Source organism: Vidua chalybeata, chromosome 28, assembly GCF_026979565.1.
Source record: "Vidua chalybeata isolate OUT-0048 chromosome 28, bVidCha1 merged haplotype, whole genome shotgun sequence".
NCBI lineage: Eukaryota > Metazoa > Chordata > Aves > Passeriformes > Viduidae > Vidua > Vidua chalybeata.
In genome coordinates this window covers 2,219,573-2,237,200 of record NC_071557.1, presented here as the reverse complement: position 1 = coordinate 2,237,200, position 17,628 = coordinate 2,219,573, and the positions used below count along the sequence as shown (strand labels likewise).

Sequence of the window (17,628 nt, the reverse complement as noted above, 5' to 3'; positions counted from 1 at the left end):
TTTTATAATCCTCTCTCTTTCCCTCTTTTTGGGGGCTGGGCCCTGGAGAGTCCTTGGAGCTGTGCAGGTTCTTGGTTTTCCTTTGCAGGGATCACTTCAGGGGTGCTCAAAGATCAATCCCAGCAAAGCACCAGTTACTGGGTGAGGTGTGGACATCAGGGGTTAATAAATGTGCTTTGGTGTTGTTCCTGTGAGTCCTTCTTGCTGTTAGAGCCTAAAAAACACCACCATGGGCCCCTGTCACAGAATCGCTGAGTTACTGAGGCTGGAAAAACCCTCCAGGGTCATCAAGTCCAGGTTTGGCCAAATCCCACCACACCCATAACCCACATCCCAACCCAGAGACTCTGTCACTGCCCAGGGAAGGGAGTGGGATCCAGAGAAGTCCCCCAGAACAGGGATCAAATAAATCAACCCAACCCAGGGGGCTGAGCATCCCCTCTGCAGGCAGAGCAGCCCAGCGAAGGCTCTAAAATTTTAAACGTGGGTCAGGGGGGAGGAGCCCAAGTCCTTCTTGTGGACACTCCAAGGTGAATCCTGGGGAACTGAGGCTGGGATGGAGCTCCCAAGATTCCAGGTGAGTGGGCTGAACGTGCTGGGGGGGGGGGGGGTGGAAAATGTTGGATTTCTGTGCAAATCCAGGCCTTGCTCACAGCTGCCAGGAATGGCAGCACTGGAATGTGGGAGTCAGCCCCTCCCGTGGCACCATCCCACCATGGAAAAGGGATCGTGGCCTTGGGATGTGGCTCCAGGATGTGTGTCCCTTGGGCAGGAGGGGCTTTCCTGCTGTTCCCAGGTGTGTTTGGGGAGGGAAGGTGTCCTGAAGGGTGTGAATTGTGTCCTGAAGGGAATTGTGTCCTGAAGGGAATCGTGTCCTGAAGGGAATAGTGTCCTGCCCTAGTACTTCACTGGGAGAGCCCACCACAGGGTTTTTTAATTCTCTGTTAAATCATCTCATGCTCTGAAGCCCCATCACGCTATGGGGCTGGGCAGGAGGGATTTTTGGGGTGACCTAATTTAGGAGCACGTTCAGGAATTCTCAGCAGCTCTTTACCGCGCCTTTCCCACCACTGGGATCCTGGGATTTTCCTCTCCGTGATGGCTGCAAAATGGAACACGGAAAACACATTACTGCAGTGCACTCCAGGACAGGAAAAAATAGATCCTGGCCGTGGAGCAGCTCATCCCCGTGTCCATGTAAGAACAGCTGTAAAAGGGATGTTTTGTGTGGCTGCGGCCCCAAGCAAACACACCTGAGCTCTGTCCTCACGTGTTCTGGCTGGAAATCTCCTCCAGGCTTTCCCAGCACTTCTTTTCCCGGTGGAGGAGCACATTTTTGCCTCCATTTCCAAAGTCCTGCTGAAATTGGGTGGGGTTTATAATTTGTCCTGTTACCTGGGGCTGGACACCCAGATCTGTTTTGTCAGGGTGTGACCCAGGGTCCTCCCTCCTCCCAGTGCTGCGGCTCAGCCCAACCCCATGGAAACCACTTTCCTTTCCCTAATGGCTCCTGCAGACACATCCATCAATATTTCAGCCTCTACTGTTTTGCCCTGAGACCTTCTAAAGGCTGGGGCCACGCTTTTTGTGGAATTATTTATGGATCTCGTGTCAGGAGCAGCCTGTTAATCTCTGCCACTTTCCTGAGGGTGGCTTTACAGGGATGCAGGGACCCAGAGGAACGCTGGGGCCTCCTGTTTGCTCAGCCCCAGAGGAGGGCTAGAGGCATCCAGCAGTGCCATACTTGGGAAATTATCATTAAAGGGATGATTAATGGCACTTCTCAGCTGTTATTAAGGAAATTGAAGTGGTTGAGGTTCACATTTCAGCTCAGGGTGGGATTCTTGGGGTGTCGGTGCTGGGCCAGGAGTTGGTTGATGATCCTGGTGGGTCCATTCCAACCTGTGATTCTCTGGTTACTGATATTATTACTGATATTATTATTACTGCTATTATTACTGATATTTCCAGCCAGTGGTACAGGCTGGCATGGACAGAACCAGTTTTTGGCAGCACTGGGGACCATTAAGCCCAGTTTGGTGGCAGACAACGAGCAAGGTGTGAGTTCAGGGACCATCAGCTGGGAAACCTTCACTGTGAATTTTCCCCATGAATTTTCACATCAGTGGGTTCATCCTGCAGCCTTTTATCTCCTCCTTTGTGCAGAAGGTGATGATTTGTGCATTGCTGCAAGGCTACAGAAAATCTGCTGGCACAGGGAAGCAAAATCCTTAATTTCACGTTGCCAGTGCCATGAATTATTCACCTGGACGAGGGCTGCTAAGAAAAGGCTTTGGTTTAAACCTGACTCAGTTAGACCTGGCTCTTGCTGTGAGGAGCTCTGGCCTGGTGTGGAGTCACGTTTGGAGGGTTGGGATCAGTTTATTCCCTGTCTGGTGCCTCCGTGTCTGCAGATCCGACGCTCCCTGGACACAGCCCAAGGTCAGGAGGTGCTGGCCGTGCAGAATTGATCCCTGAGCCGCCTCCTTCCCCACATCCCATTGCCCTCTAACGGCCAGCACGGAATCTGCACAGCAAGAAGAGGCCCCACGGGGCCAAAATCCTCACAAACCATTTCATGAACAACGAAAGAGAGAGGAAACCCCAAGAGTGCCTAGAAAGATAGAGGAAAATTATAAGGCAATATTCAGGTATCAACCCCGAAACAGCAGTTGGACAGATCTTACTAAAAACATATTTGGTCACCCATGTGTGGCTAGATATACAGAGAAAATTGGAGAAATTAGACAATTGGCAGGAAAGGGAATGGGAGGAAGAGAAGCACAGAAAATATACACCAGGAGGGATGAAGAAAAATCAAAGGAAAAGGCCAGAGTAATGTTAGCTGCCATTAGAGAAGGACAAATCTGTTTTTATTGTAAGAAAAATGGACTCTTCAAGAGAATTTGCCCCCAAAGGGAAGGGAACCTGAAGGTTTTTAAGAAATAGCAAAGAGGGGAGGTAGAAAACTGAAGATGTCTCTGCCTCCTGGGGACAAAATATCATCAAAAACCCTTAATAAAATAAATCCCCAGGATGAAGAATTTAAAAAGTGAGCAATTCCAAGGGTGGGAGAGGAATTCCAGAGGAATTTGCTCTGTTGGGATGCTCTGAATTTCCAGAACTCCCTAAATAGCTTCACAGAGAAGATTGGGTTTGGGGTGCAAAGAGAAAAGGTGTTGGTAGCACCAGCCTCAGGTGCAGATGGAGGGAAAAGTGGGATGAAGAAGGGTGGAAAATTGGAATGGGTTATCCCAGAGAGGCTGTGGATTCCCCATCCCTGGAAATGCCCAAGGCCAGGTTGGACAGGGCTTGGAGCGACCTGGGATAGTGGGAGGTGTTGGGGTTGGAGCTGGATAATCCTTCAGGTCCCTTCCGACCCAAACCATTCCAGGATTCTGTGAGTCCGTGAATTCAGAGGTTGAAAAGAAACAAGAAAAAAGACATTTTTGTTTTCCCGTGGAGTGAGGGAGAAGGAGAAGTGGACTATTCAGTCATATAAAAAAAAAACCCTAGCAATAAATGGCTTTTTGGGGGGCTGAGAGCAGGGCAAGGTGCAGCCCACGGCAACTTTCAGGTAATTTTGGGATCTTTTCCTCCTGCAGTGGAGGCTTTTGAGCAGCAGATGTCACGTTTGTACAACACAACCAGAGGTTGTAGCTACACACGGAGTAACCAGAGTGTCCTGTGGCAGGAGGGGCTGGAAATCATAACCTCCTCTGGGTGGGAATAAATCAGATATAAAATTATATATAACTTATAGAGAAAATAGAATATTTTCCTGAAGTTTCTACTCCTGCTCACTCTGAAGGAGGATTTTTGATCTCAGTCCAGGGCTCACCCTCTGCTCAGGGCTGGGAATGGAGGAGTTCAGGTATGAGCAGGTCAGGACGTGGTTTTCTGCAGGAAAAGGCAGCCCAGGTTCCCGGTTTGGAGCTGAATCTCAGAAGATAATGAAGAAAAAAAAAATCTCTAGATTTGCTTCAAATCTCACTACCCTTGGAAAATTCTGGCATGCTCCCAAAGGTTGGAAATCAGGAAGAAATAGATTTGAAGGTGGCAGGAAAGCTGTGTTGGAATATCCTGTCAAGCCTCATTATAAATGGAATTCAGCTTTCCTGGCTGACTTGGCAGGGCTGACAACACCTGGGAATTATCTTTTTGCTGTAAATTGGGAGTTTTAGGGCTCTGGCAATGTCAGAAATGACCCCACTTCACCTTGTTTTTCCTGTGCTTCATGATGGGTTTTAAAGTACACAACAATTACTTCCTGTTCAGACAGAACTTTAATACAGAAATCTTCGTAAATACATTAATTGCAGCTCATAAAAAATAACTTCTGGATTTTTACACCCCAGTCAAACCCAGGTGGAGATTCCAATCTGTTCCTGGCTCAAATAAAGCAGCAGTTATCCAAAGAGGAAGGAAGCTCTGCTCTTCCAGTAACATCCATCCTCATCCAACACAACCTCAAAGGAAGGACTGAAATTCCATCACATCCGTGTTTTGCAGGGAATGGCATCCTCAACAGGGAATTTAAGGACTGTGGAGAGAATCCAGTGCAAAGGATCTTCCCAGAGCCATTCCCAGTGTGTCTCGTTACTTATTCCATGTCCAGCTCAGACCCTGAGGACACAACTTCTCTCCCCAGGGCAGGAAGGGTTTGTTTTTCTCCATGACTTGCACATGAAGGAGAAATCTTTGTATTGCTGAGGGCAGAGAGGGCTGGAAAAGATCCAGAACTGGAGCAAAAAGAAAAGTTTGCAATTCCCAAACCTGCAGCAGCCACACTTTCCCTGCTCCCCTCAGCTCTGGTCCCAGAGGAGCAGAGGAGGAGCAGCCTCATCCTGCAGTGCTGGCCCAGCAGCTGGGGGTGTTCAGCAGCTTTTGTAACTTACTCCCAGTTTACACCTCAGTGCAAGTGGTGACTCTGCTCTGCTTCCCTTGGACAGCAGCTCGATGTCACCACCAGAGCTCCACTGCCTGAAATCCCAAATCTTTCCAAGCAGCTCTCATTCAGTTCTTAAGGAGAAGAGGGAGATGGTCCAGGATACCTTTGCCAAAAGTGGAGGAATCGAGGGATAAATTGTCCCTGGAAACTTCAGGTGTCCCACCCTGCTCTGCTTGGGAAGCCTCAGACCCTGGGATTCATCGGGGGCTTTAAAGCCTGCATGGAAAAGGAGCAGTTAAATCCTGGCAGTCCCAAGGAATTCCATCCCCACAGAGTTGTTATTGCTGAATTACCTGGGGTGGAGGTGGGGGTTTGCCTTTGAGCACGGGCACAGGAGGAGCTTTTCTCTCTGGAGCCTGGAACAAAACAGGGTTTCAATGTCACTGGGGTTGTCTGAGCAGCTGCAGAACCTCCCCAGCCCCAGGCACCCTCATCCTGCAGCATTTTCCTGCTGCGAAATCCCAGGAATTCCCATCTGTCCATGTGCAAGGGGACAACAAAATACAAATATAAGGGGGCCAGGTCTGTTTCAGAAAACACTGAGCTATTCCCGAGATTTAAATATCGATATCCAAGCTCACACAATGGGATTTAAATGTGGTTTATAATAGATACATGGGGATATTTTATATTTTATATTTTACATTTTATATTGTCCTGACCCAGTGTTTGTGCAGGCAGCACCCTGCACTTGTGTCACCAGAGTGAAGATGGATTTTACACCCTTGTAGCAGGGGCCTCAAAGGCTGAGATGGTGAACATTTGAGGCAGGTATTTCCTTTTAATTAGGATGGTTTGGGTTTATTAATGAGAAATAGAACCATTCCTCTGGGTTCTTACAAATGTAAGACCCACCACATCTCTGCCATACAGGGACCCTCACAGGCACCTGCAGTAGCTAAGTTACTCATCATTTAAATTGTGTTTACACCTGAAATCCCTCTTGGTTTAAACTCCAGCTACTGAGTTGTGCTTCTGATGCCTTGGAGGACTCCCTGGCTGATGAGGGATATTTGTGCAGTTTAGGATTACACGGCCAAAAAGATGAGTCCTACCCTAAAAATCTGTGCTTTGAATAGCTGTGATGTTCATTTTTTCCTTCAAATCACAGTCATAAACTGCAAATATTAATTGGAATCTGAAAGGGATGTGGGAATCTGCAGGGTTGTACTCACAAACTTCTCCTCCAGGTGGGAAGAGCCGGGTTTGGTGGAAGGAACGGGAGGTGGGGGACCTTTGGGCCTCAGGACAGGCTGGAAAAAAACAATATAAATCACTTTAACCCTCTGTGTGCACTGTGTGTGCACCCACGTGTTCCTTGGGAATGTGCAGGCTGGAGCTGAATATGAAAGTGCTTTAAGGGCCTGGGGGTGCAGGGATGCTGTCTGAGAAAACAGAGCCCGCTCTGGAGCTCAGGGATGTCCCTTTGGGATCAGATTGTCCCCAGGGGTCTCTAAGGGTTTGTGATGTTCCCAAACGCACAAGGAAAGCAGGGACATTCCCAGAAATACTCACACTCTGACGCTGGGGTTTGTTCTCCTGAGGTGGAGGCACGGGAAGAACTTTCTTATCAATTACCTGCAAACGGGAACGGTCACAAATGGGGTGGAGCCCTTATCTCACCTCCTGCGTTATCTCCTGAGTTATCTCCGGCTGCCCTGCCCTGCCCCGGCTCACTCGGGACCCAGAGCCCGCCCCGTGCCGGCGTTCCCAGCGCTGCCTCCTCAGCGTTTTGGGAATCTCGAGCTGGGATTCCTTTCCTCAGCATTTTGGGAATCTCGTGTTGGGATCCCCAGCACTGTCCTCTCAGCATTTTGAGAATCTCGTGCTGGGATCCCCAGCACTGTCCTCTCAGCATTTTGGGAATCTCGTGCTGGGATCCCTCCCCTCAGCATTTTGGGAATCTTGTGCTGGGATCCCCAGCGCTGTCCTCTCAGCATTTTGGGAATCTCGTGCTGGGATCCCTCCCCTCAGCATTTTGGGAATCTTGTGCTGGGATCCCCAGCGCTGTCCTCTCAGCATTTTGGGAATCTCGTGCTGGGATCCCTCCCCTCAGCATTTTCGATTCTCGAGCTGGGATTCCCAGCACTGTCCTCTCAGCATTTTGGAAATCTTGTGCTGGGATCCCTCCCCTCAGCATTTTGGGAATCTTGAGCTGGGATTCTCAGCACTGTTCCTCTCCTCAGCATTTTGGGAATCTCGAGTTGGGATCCCCAGCGCTGTCCCCTCAGCATTTTGGGAATCTCGTGCTGGGATCCCCAGCGCTGTCCCCTCAGCATTTTGGGAATCTCGTGCTGGGATCCCCAGCGCTGTCCCCTCAGCATTTTGGGAATCCCATGGAAGTGCAGTCCCTTGGGCTGATGGTTTGAGCCCTGGGGACAGTCCCCAGCTGTCCCTGCTCTCACCTTCTGGGCAGGTGGCACCAGCACAGGCTGTTCTCTGCAGCTCTGCTCCTGATCCACAAACACCTGGTTGGTGGCTCCAGGTCCCCTCCTGGTCTGGTGGCTGTCAAAGATTTCAAATCATGGTCAATTTTAGTTAACTGAAGAAAAAACCTCACAGCTGAAGCACTGTCTTACTCCTGCTGGTGTTTTGTACCCACGTCCTTGATTTCTTTCTTCCCTTTATTCATTTGGGATTGTTAAGGATTTATCAAGAGCTCCATTTCAACTCTTCCATCCCCTCCCAACCATGGGATTTCTGAAACACCTCCACAAACCACATGGAACATCTTCCTGCCTTTCCAGAGTCTCATTTCCCCCACCCTCACTGCAACCTCTGCAGGGATTTCCTGGCTTTGGTTTGTGGGTTTTAGGTGGATGTGGGAAGGATTTACCTCTTGTGGAAGCCTCGGAAGTGGGTGAGCAGCACAGCTGCAGCTGCAGTGACAGCCAGGACAGCCAGCACCCCGGCAGCCACAGCAATGCCTGGCAGGGACAGAAACAGTCCTTAAACACCAGGGATCACTGAGAGCAGGGACAGAAACATTTCCTGAACCACCAGGGATCAATGAGGGCAGGGACAGTTCCTAAAACACCAGGGATCACTGAGAGCAGGGACAGAAACATTTCCTAAAACACCAGGGATCACTGAGAGCAGGGACAGAAACATTTCCTAAAACACCAGGGATCACTGAGAGCAGGGACAGAAACAGTTCCTAAAACACCAGGGATCACTGAGGGCAGGGACAGTCCTTAAACACCAGGGATCACTGAGAGCAGGGACAGAAACAGTTCCTAAAACACCAGGGAATCACTGAGGGCAGGGACAGAAACAGTTCCTAAAACATCATCAGGGACAGAAACAGGCTTTGAACATCCCAGACACACTGAGGGTGGGAGACACCCAACAAGATCCATCATTATTAAGAAGTTTCCTATCACCACTGATGACGGAATTTTATTAACTCTGTTTGTTCTCATTTTATGGCTTCTCCTCCTGCCACAAATGGTGATGGAAAGGGATGAATTCCTACTGGTTTTGCCATGTTTGAAGTCAGTTGTTGTTGCCTGAGCTGTCCTTGGGCTAAACAAACCCTGAACAAACACCTAAACCATCCCTGCCCTTTCCATTCACCCTCAAAGATCCTTCCCTGTCCTTCCTCTCCTCTGTCTCAAAGGCTGTTACCCAGACAGGGCTGCAGACCTTCAAACTGCCCTCAAATAAAGTTTCTTTCACAATTTTCAACAAAACTACTCCAAAGCCTCAACCAGAGGTTCAGAGCTAACAATGCCCTGGTGAGGGTGAATAGAGGACAAAAATATTCCATATTATAAATGAAATAAAGTCTTTTTTTTTCCCTAACACGTGGAAATCTGGACACAAATTATTCTCCCTCAGAGGTGGATCAGTTAAGGATCATGCAGATGATAAATTAACTTGTCCAGCTCCCTCACAGCAAAGCCTCTGAGATCCGGGCTCCACTTTGAAGGGACAGAGAACTCATTATTCCAAGAATAAACAGGAGAAGCCTGTTGCTCTCATCTCCAGGGGGAATCACTTGTCACTTTAGAGAGAAAAACACCTTCTCTACTCATCCCTGCAGGACAGAGAGGTGTTCAGAAATCAGCTCCCTGGAGATACAGTGTTGGCAAAGAAACAGGGATTTAGGTTGGATACGAAGAAAAATTTCTTCATGGAAGGGGTTGTCCAGCTCTGGGAGAGGCTGGAGTTCCCATCCCTGGAATTGTTCAAAAAACCTGTGGCTGTGGCAGTTGAGGACATGATTCAGTGCTGCTGGTCTGTGGCTGGGCTTGATGAGCTTAACGATTCCAATTAACAAATGCATGAAGCACTCTGGTGCTGGGCTGTTCCCCTGGAGCAACCCAGCTCCTTCGGATGCCTTTTTGGGCAGATTCATAGAATTCACAGAATCACTGGGTTGGAAGAGGCCTGAAAGATCGAGTCCAACCCAGCCCCAACACCTCAACTAAACCATGGCCCCCAGTGCCACATCCAGCCTTGTTTTGAACATGAAGCTCCTCAGGGGCTACACCTAAAACGGATGATGGGTCACAAATTTTCACACTTTTATAAGTTTGTTCCATTGGCATGGTGGGGGTTAATATTCCAATTACAGCTTCATGTGATTAAGTCATTGACCCCAAATTTGCTGCCCACCCCAATTTGTTTCCATCTCTGGGCCCTGAGGCAGTGAGGTGTCCTTGGTTCCCAGCCTGGAGAGGAATTGTTGTGTCTGCCCAAAATGGGGAAGCAGCAGCTCACAGTGAGTTTGGAGTTCAGAGTTCTGCACTAAAGAACTGCAGGGTTACAGATAGATGTGAAATAGAAAAGCTGAAGTCCTCAGGCATCCCTTCCAGCCAGGAAAGGACAGATTCCAAGGTGTGGCACTTACTGGTGAGGGCTGAGGAGCTGTCGCAGTTCGGGGGTGCCCACCCCTCCTCACACTGGCACTGCAGCTCGTGGTCACACACCTGGGGGGCACAGAGCAGGGACAGCCTCAGCTGGGGACACCAGCGAGTCTGGGGGCTCAGAAAGTTTCTGGGTGAGGATGCTGAGAAGTTTTTGCAATCTCTCAGTTTGTTTGGGCTAAAATTTAGCACAAAAAGGAGCAGGTTTGGGTGTTAAAGGCCAATCCTGATGTCATGCACCTTTTGCTTCTGCAGTGAAAGCTTCACTACAGAGTTAATCTATTTATCTGGAGGTCCCTGAATGGTCAAATATGAGCAAAATTCTCTTCCCCAAACCAGAATAACCTAAAAGAGAAGAGCTGTGATACCATGGCTCAGGGGCAGGGTCAGACACAGGGGCTGTGTCCATCTCCTGGGCAAAAATATTGATGTTACATCAGGTGAGATGTGTTCTCATAAAAAATTTTAAAGTTTCTAACTCCCCAAATTTGACAGATTTGTATCAATGGCTTAAACACTGTCAGCAAAGAGGTCTGAGGCTGATCTGCATCATTTTCTTGGGGTTTTAAAGTGAATAACATCAAATGCTGGCGTCTTACAGCATGGCCAGAGCACTTGGCAGAGCAGTTGGTGGATCTGAAGACCTCCTCAGCATGGACACACTCCCCATGGCTGCACACCTGCAATGAGAGCAAACCACAGGGATTTGGAGCTTCCAGGACAGGCAGTGTTTGCACTTTATCCTGTGAGGGGATGGAGAACAGCTCTGGAAATCCCTCAGACGCCCTTTAGGAGTGGGAGATGAGGGGTTAATTTTCCATTTGGGTGTTTTGTAGAAAGGGGAGTGACAGAGATGTGCAGACATCCCTGCTTCCCACTCAATCCCTCATCCCTCCCTTCCAGGTAGGAATATTCAGGGAAGTGACTGCAAACAGCACCCAGTGATGAGGGACTTCAATTATGGGAATAATTAAATACAATAATTAAATGCAATAACACATTCATGATCTCCTAACCCCTCACACAAAGCTGTGTTTCTGCTGCCACACATCTTTGTGTCAGTAAAGGGAATAAGGCAGCAGCCAAGCCTAAGGAAATGGGAATGCTGCCAATTCCTGTTTGCTTTGCTGCTGGGTTGGGATAAAAGTTGGGAAAACAGATCAGCAGAAGTTTGGGATCCGCTCAGTCCTCCCTGTTTAAAATCTTCCTTGTACAAGACAGAACTATATAAACAAGACTGAAAGACGGGGAAGAAAAAGTTATTGTCCACTCACCATCCCATTCCCACACTTGGTTCCATCCAGGATCATCCCTGGATCCTCCTCTCCACTCCTGGGGAAGCTGCCTTTGCAGGAACTAAAGGACAGCAGGCTCCCATCCCGAGGCATCTCCCTCCCTCCAGAACAGTAGAGCTTTCCACACATTTTGTCTCTGGAAGGAGAACAGGAGCTGTTACCCCAAGGACATGGCCCAGCAAACCCCTCTGAGCTGGTCTCTCCTGCAGCCTGAATTCCAAGGAAATGGCTGCAGCAGGGAATGCTGGTGTGGGCAGCTTGGTTTGAGCAGGTGACAGGTTCTTAAATGCTGCTGAGCTTTGTAGGGAACAGAAATTCATTCACAGAAATGAGCATTTAACTGATATTCCTTCACTTCTGAGGTTCAAATTCCCCATCCCAAAATCGCTGGAGTTCCCTGCACACCCTCACACTCGTCCTCCCCAGCAGCCCTACACAGATCTCTGTGCACACCTTTGCTCTCTTGTGGATGCCAGCCTGGGCAGGGAGAGAGAAATGCCAATCATTTCTCATGGTGGCTTGTGAGAAGTTTTAGGGAGCTGTAGGGATGTGATAACTTGTTAGTCTAAACAATCTGCAGGTGGTGTTTTTCCACCTTGCTTTTCTGTTCCTCTCAAGGACGGTGTGTGAGAAAGATGTTTTTATTAACTAACCAATCAAATAGAATGTATCTTATCAGTCTATTTAAGCCAAAGTTTCCTTTCCATAAAGGCTTTTTCTTCTTTTTTACACCATGTCCTCATCTGTTCCTGTGTCATTCTTGGCGCAAGGGTGACACTCTCTCACCTCATGATTTAAATCCACTCTTCTTAGGAATTATTTCCCACACTTTTCAGACAGAACCAGAAGGAACACAGGGCTGTGCCACTAAAACAGGGTGTTCCTGGCTTCTGTCTCCTGATTAGGAGTAGGAATGGCCTCTCTTCCCAAATGCCAGCACGTTCCATACCCCAGTGCTTACTTTTTCTTGCACGGGAGGTGAGTCCCCTGCTCCTTCCTGCAGTATCCGAAATACGCCCCCCTCTCGTTCATGTGGTAGCAGGAGGCTGGGCCATCTGTGGCCTCTGCAGGGGGAAAAAGTGGGATGAGTTTGGGATCTCTGCCTGGCAGAACTGGGAATATTCCAGCTCCTTCCTTTGCTTAGGAAATGGCCTTTCCCAGCCAAGTGTCCATGGGCATAAATTACTTTCTGGCACTTCAGCCTGGAGAAGGGAAAGCTCCAGGGAGAGCTCAGAGCCCCTTCCAGGGCCTGAAGGGGCTCCAGAAGAGCTGGAGAGGAACTTGGGGAAAGGGACAGAGGGACAGGACACAGGGAATGGCTTCCACTGCCAGAGGGCAGGGATGGATGGGATATTGGGAAGGAATTCCTGGCTGTGAGGTGAGGAGGGGCTGAGAAGGAATTCCTAGAGAAGCTGTGGCTGCCCCCGGATCCCTGGCAGTGCCCAAGGCCAGGCTGGAGCAGCCTGGGACAGTGGAAGGCAGTTGGTGGCACTGGATGGGATTTAAGTCCCCTTTCAGCACAAACCACACCCCAGCTCTATGAAATGAACCACCAAACATGCCAAATTTGGCTGTTAATTTGAAGGACAGACATTTTCTCTTCCTATCTGGCCAAAACCACTTCCCCAGCTCCATTCCAGCTACCTCAGACGTGTTCTGTAAAAGACGAATGTGCTCCCCACTTCCCATTTCTGTGGAATCACAGAGCACGCCATGCCCTGAGATCCGGTTCACGAGCTACAACCACTGACAGTGGGAAATATAAAAATCATCATTAATGATGCTACAAGCTGGAGTCTATTTTTGTGGATGGGCTATTCCTGAGGATTTGGGGATGCAGAATTCCCTTCCCTGTCTATCCTGGGCCCAAGACAAGCTGATTTTTCCGGTGGCACGGGGTACTCACGTGGCCCAAAGGCAGCTTTGCACTGGCTGTCGCGGGTGGGACAGGTGCCCATGTAGCAATATCCCTCTCCAAGGTTGCAGGGGTGCCCGTTGACCCGGAATCGATCCTCAGGGCAGCTGGAGGAGTGCCCCGTGCACATCTCAGCCAGGTCACAGTCGTCTTTCACCGCCCGGCACACCCAGCCCGACTTCTTGAACTGAGGGAGGGACAAAATGCCACACTCAGCACCCAGCTCCTCCACACTGCTCCAAACCACCCAACTGAGGGCTGAAACCAGCAGGAAAATCTCCTCAGTGCACAGGCTGCGTGAGGAGCAGGATCTGGATCTCACGCCGTGTCCGATGTGTCAGTTCACAGCCTTTGCCTCTTGTGCCACAGCTTTTATTGCCAGGAGAAAACGGCCAAGCAAAGGGCTCGTTTCTCCAGGATGGTGGAAGATTGAGGGAGTTGATGGTGGGGCTTTGGCATGGACTGGTGGGCAGTGACAGGAGCTGGGGGAATGGCTGGAGCTGTGCCAGGGAGGGTCAGGCTGGAGATCAGGGAAAGGCTGGATTTTGGGAAAGGTTCTTCCCCAGAGGGTGCTGGCACTGCCCAGGCTCCCCAGGGAATGGGCACGGCCCCGAGGCTGCCAGAGCTCCAGGAGTGTTTGAACAGCGCTGCCAGGGATGCACAGGGTGGGATTCTGGGGTGTCTGTGCAGGGCCTGGGGTTGGATCAGTGATCCCACATGTCCCTTCCAGCCCAGGACATTCCATGATTCCAGGACAGTGCCCTTGTCAGTGCTGTTAAACACAGGGGATCAGTTCTGGTGGAAGGTGAGATCCTGCTTGATCCTAGCAGGGATAAGGAGCTGCAGAGGGGAGGGGTCTCACCTGGCAGGTTTATAGGGGAGGGGTCTCACCTGGCCGGTTTACAGGGGAGGGGTCTCACCTGGCAGTTCTCACAGCAGTCCCCGTGTGCACAGGCAGCTCCCGAGCTCAGCTTGCAGCTCTCGGGGTCACAGCACTCGTTGGTGCACTCCTGGGACAGAAGCAGCAGTCAGAGCTGGGCACAGGGACACCAAGCCACTGTGCCTGGCTGGCATGGAAGTCTGGGACCTGCCCTTGGCTTTGTTGGGGAGCACCTTCCCTAAAATGCCTGGGTTTGGAGGTGGAAGCTGTGCTGGGGTTTGTGCTGTGCTCTGGGGATGGATTTGTCCCACTCTCGGTTCCTCTGTCGCCCCTCCTGACAAAGCAGCGCTTCATCCTTCCCAGCACTCAGCACGTCCCCAGCCGCCCCAGCTCAGCAATTTGATGACCACAATTTCTACTTCAGCAAGATCTGAGTCCACCTCAGGGACCGACAGAAAGCAGCCTTTGCCTTTGCCAAGGATTCCCTCACTCCCAGGTACCTCAGGGGTGCCACAGTCACATTCCTCTCCCTTCTCCACGAATCCGTTCCCGCAGGACGCTGGGGCGATGATGCTGCTCAGCTCTGGCACGTTGGTCAGGCACCTGGGCATGTCAGCCAGCATGAACTTCTCAAAGCTCTGCAGGCTGCAGGAGCTGAACTCCTTGGGGATCACGGAGCTGTGTCGGGAAAACAGGAGGATTTATGGTAGGATTGGCACAGGCAAGGAGCAGAAACACCCCTTGGAGAGAACTGGAACAGGTCACTGTCCCCACAGCTCTGGGGTGTAAACATTTTTCTATAAATAAATTTAACATTTAATGTTAATTTAATTTTGTTAATTTAATGTATATATTACATTTTAAATGTTAAATGTACATAAATAAATGTAAAAATAAATAAATAAATGTAAACAAATTAATGTAAAATAAATAAATGTAAATAAATACACATATAAACATTTTCCTAAATATGCAGGGACTAAAGTAGTTTTGGGTTGGGTTTTGTTAATTTAATGTACATATAACATTTAAAACGTTAAATGTACATAAATAAATGTAAAATTAAACAAATAAATGTCAAATAAATAAATAAATGTAAATAAATATGCATATAAACATTTTTCTAAATATGCAGGGACTAAAGTAGTTTTGGGTTGGGTTTTGTTAATTTAATGTACACATAACATTTTAAATGTTAAATGTACATAAATAAATGTAAAATTAAATAAATAAATAAAAAATGTAAATAAAAATGCATATAAACATTTTTCTAAATATGCAGGGACTAAAGTAGTTTTGGGTTTGTTTTGTTAATTTAATGTACATATAACATTTTAAATGTTAAATGTACATAAATAAATGTAATAAATAAATAAATAAATAAATAAGTGTAAATAAAAATACATATAAACATTTTTCTAAATATGCAGAGACTAAAGTAGTTTTGGGTTTGTTTTGTTAATTCAATGTACATATAACATTTTAAATGTTAAGTGTACATAAATAAATGCAAAAATAAATAAATAAATGTAAATAAATGACAAATAAATAAATAAATGTAGATAAATATACATATAAACATTTTTCTAAATATACAGGGACTAAAGTAGTTTTGAGTTGGGTTTTTTGTGAGGTTTCTGTCTGGGAATATCTGACAATAGCCTGGGATTTCATCCATTTTTTAAAATGTATTTTATTTTAAGAATTTGAATGGAATAATCTCAGTGGGCAGAAACACTGTCGCACCCTGGAGGCTGGCAGCTTGTCCAAACCCCATTTTTGGCCCGTTTTTACCCCAGCCCCACCTGACAGTGTCTGTCATGATGCAGATGTGGTCGCTGCACGAGCAGGCCTCGGTGTCGTGGCTCATGCCCAGGTTGTGCCCCATCTCGTGGGCCATGGTGGCTGCCACTGCAACCTCGTTCCTGTTGTGGTCCTGGGGAGCCAAGGAAAGCTGTTTGTTATTTCCATGTGTGTTCTACAGCAAGCACCAACAACAGAGAAAACAGAAAACACGACAATTTTTCTTCAAGTGGAATTATCCTCATGACGCACAAGGGGTCACGTGGTGCTCAATCCATCCGTGCATCTATTTGGATTATGTTTTATTATTTAATATTTAAAGATATTTATAAATAGAATTATATTTATTTTTTGAAAAGGTATTTATAAAATAGATACCATGGAGGTGTGTGTATCACATGTTTGCTTTCTTTACCCCCTGCACTTCATTTAAAATAAAATCCCAGAATCCCAGAATGGTTTGGGTTGGAGGGGACCTTAAATCCCATCCAGTTCCAGGACAGGACACTTTCCCCTATCCCAGGTTGCTCCAAGCCCTGTCCAGCCTGGCCTTGGACACTTCCAGGGTTCTGATTGTCAATTTTTACAGTCTAATAATGAACCAGAGAACTGAAAGCGCCCTAAACCCAACAATATTCACAAAGATTCTTCACTGGCAGAGTGAAAAAGCAGAGGAAAGCCTTTAAAAAATGAAATAAAAATGAATCAGACCTGAATAATACCTGCAGAGTATAAATCACTGCATATGGATTTGAGGAAGGCCAATCCAATCGTGGTGCCCTCGAAGTCCAGACCTCTGGAAGGAAGCACAGAGGCACAGTGAGATCAAGGGGGTGCCCAGGATGGGGCTCTGAACTCAGGGGTCTTTTCCAAACCAGGCTGGAGGTTCCATCCCCAGCTCCAGATGGAATCTCACATCTAATCAAATATTTAATATCCCTGCAAATCAAAAAGAAAATTGAAGCACTTTTCATTTTAATATTTACTTAAATTCTGTAGTGGTTCATCAGATTTAAAGCATCTGTGGGAGCATAAAGAGCTCCAAATGCAGCAAAGGGCTGGGGTGAGTCAGGACTGCTGGACACGAGACAGAAAAGCGAGGTCAGTGCTGGTTTAATTTGGCATTTCCCACATTTTTGGGGAAATTTGATTCATCATTCCCCTGGTGAACTTCATGTTATGACTCTTTACACTGCAGTCCCCAGGACACTGAACTTCTGTGAACAAAACCAGAAGAGTCTTAGATGAGGGAAAAGTTCCCATCTCCTGTTTTTGCAGGGATTCTGTTGGAAGGAATAGATGCTGTGTCCTGGCAGGAATTTATTTGTGCTCCATGACAGAAAAAAAAATAAAGTAAAATTTAAAAAGGGAGAACTTGGATTCATTTTTTTGTCCTGGAATTGGTACAAGCCAGTCATGGAATGGGTGAAATCCAGGTCACGTTTGTGCCACTGATTGGTGACAAATTTTAAGGAATAAAAAGTGCCTTGATTGTGTTTGGTGAGTGATTTTTAAGGAATAAAACGTGCCTTGAATGTGTTTGGTGAATTTTTAAGGAATAAAAAGGGTATTGAATGAGTTTGGTGAGTGATTTTTAAGGAATAAAACGTGCCTTGATTGTGTTTGGTGAGCGATTTTTAAGGAATAAAAAATGTCTTGAATGTCTTTGGTGGCCATTTTTTAAGCAATAAAAAGGGTATTGAATGAATTTGGTGAGTGATTTTTAAGGAATAAAAACGGGAAGGGAAGGGAAGGGAAGGGAAGGGAAGGGAAGGGAAGGGAAGGGAAGGGAAGGGAAGGGAAGGGAAGGGAAGGGAAGGGAAGGGAAGGGAAGGGAAGGGAAGGGAAGGGAAGGGAAGGGAAGGGAAGGGAAGGGAAGGGAAGGGAAGGGAAGGGAAGGGAAGGGAAGGGAA

At 47.7% G+C, this 17,628-nt stretch overlaps 1 protein-coding gene across 3 annotated transcripts in view; it reads right to left on the bottom strand.

The window, feature by feature from the left end:
* Window positions 1-4,267: 4,267 nt before the first annotated feature.
* ADAM28 (ADAM metallopeptidase domain 28) overlaps window positions 4,268-17,628 on the bottom strand; it is a 27,096-nt gene continuing 13,735 nt past the window's right edge. For all 3 annotated transcript variants that reach the window (XM_053966673.1, XM_053966672.1, XM_053966671.1), the window contains exons 11-25: window positions 16,427-16,511; window positions 15,718-15,848; window positions 14,413-14,590; window positions 13,953-14,042; window positions 13,024-13,219; window positions 12,079-12,181; window positions 11,097-11,253; window positions 10,422-10,502; window positions 9,807-9,885; window positions 7,788-7,878; window positions 7,357-7,456; window positions 6,467-6,529; window positions 6,127-6,204; window positions 5,245-5,307; window positions 4,268-5,167 (exon numbers count right to left, since the gene is read on the bottom strand). In XM_053966673.1, coding sequence (XP_053822648.1) covers window positions 5,135-5,167; window positions 5,245-5,307; window positions 6,127-6,204; window positions 6,467-6,529; window positions 7,357-7,456; window positions 7,788-7,878; window positions 9,807-9,885; window positions 10,422-10,502; window positions 11,097-11,253; window positions 12,079-12,181; window positions 13,024-13,219; window positions 13,953-14,042; window positions 14,413-14,590; window positions 15,718-15,848; window positions 16,427-16,511 — 1,528 coding nt within the window. In that variant the 3' untranslated portion in view covers window positions 4,268-5,134. The remainder of the gene's footprint in view (window positions 5,168-5,244; window positions 5,308-6,126; window positions 6,205-6,466; window positions 6,530-7,356; window positions 7,457-7,787; window positions 7,879-9,806; window positions 9,886-10,421; window positions 10,503-11,096; window positions 11,254-12,078; window positions 12,182-13,023; window positions 13,220-13,952; window positions 14,043-14,412; window positions 14,591-15,717; window positions 15,849-16,426; window positions 16,512-17,628) is intronic.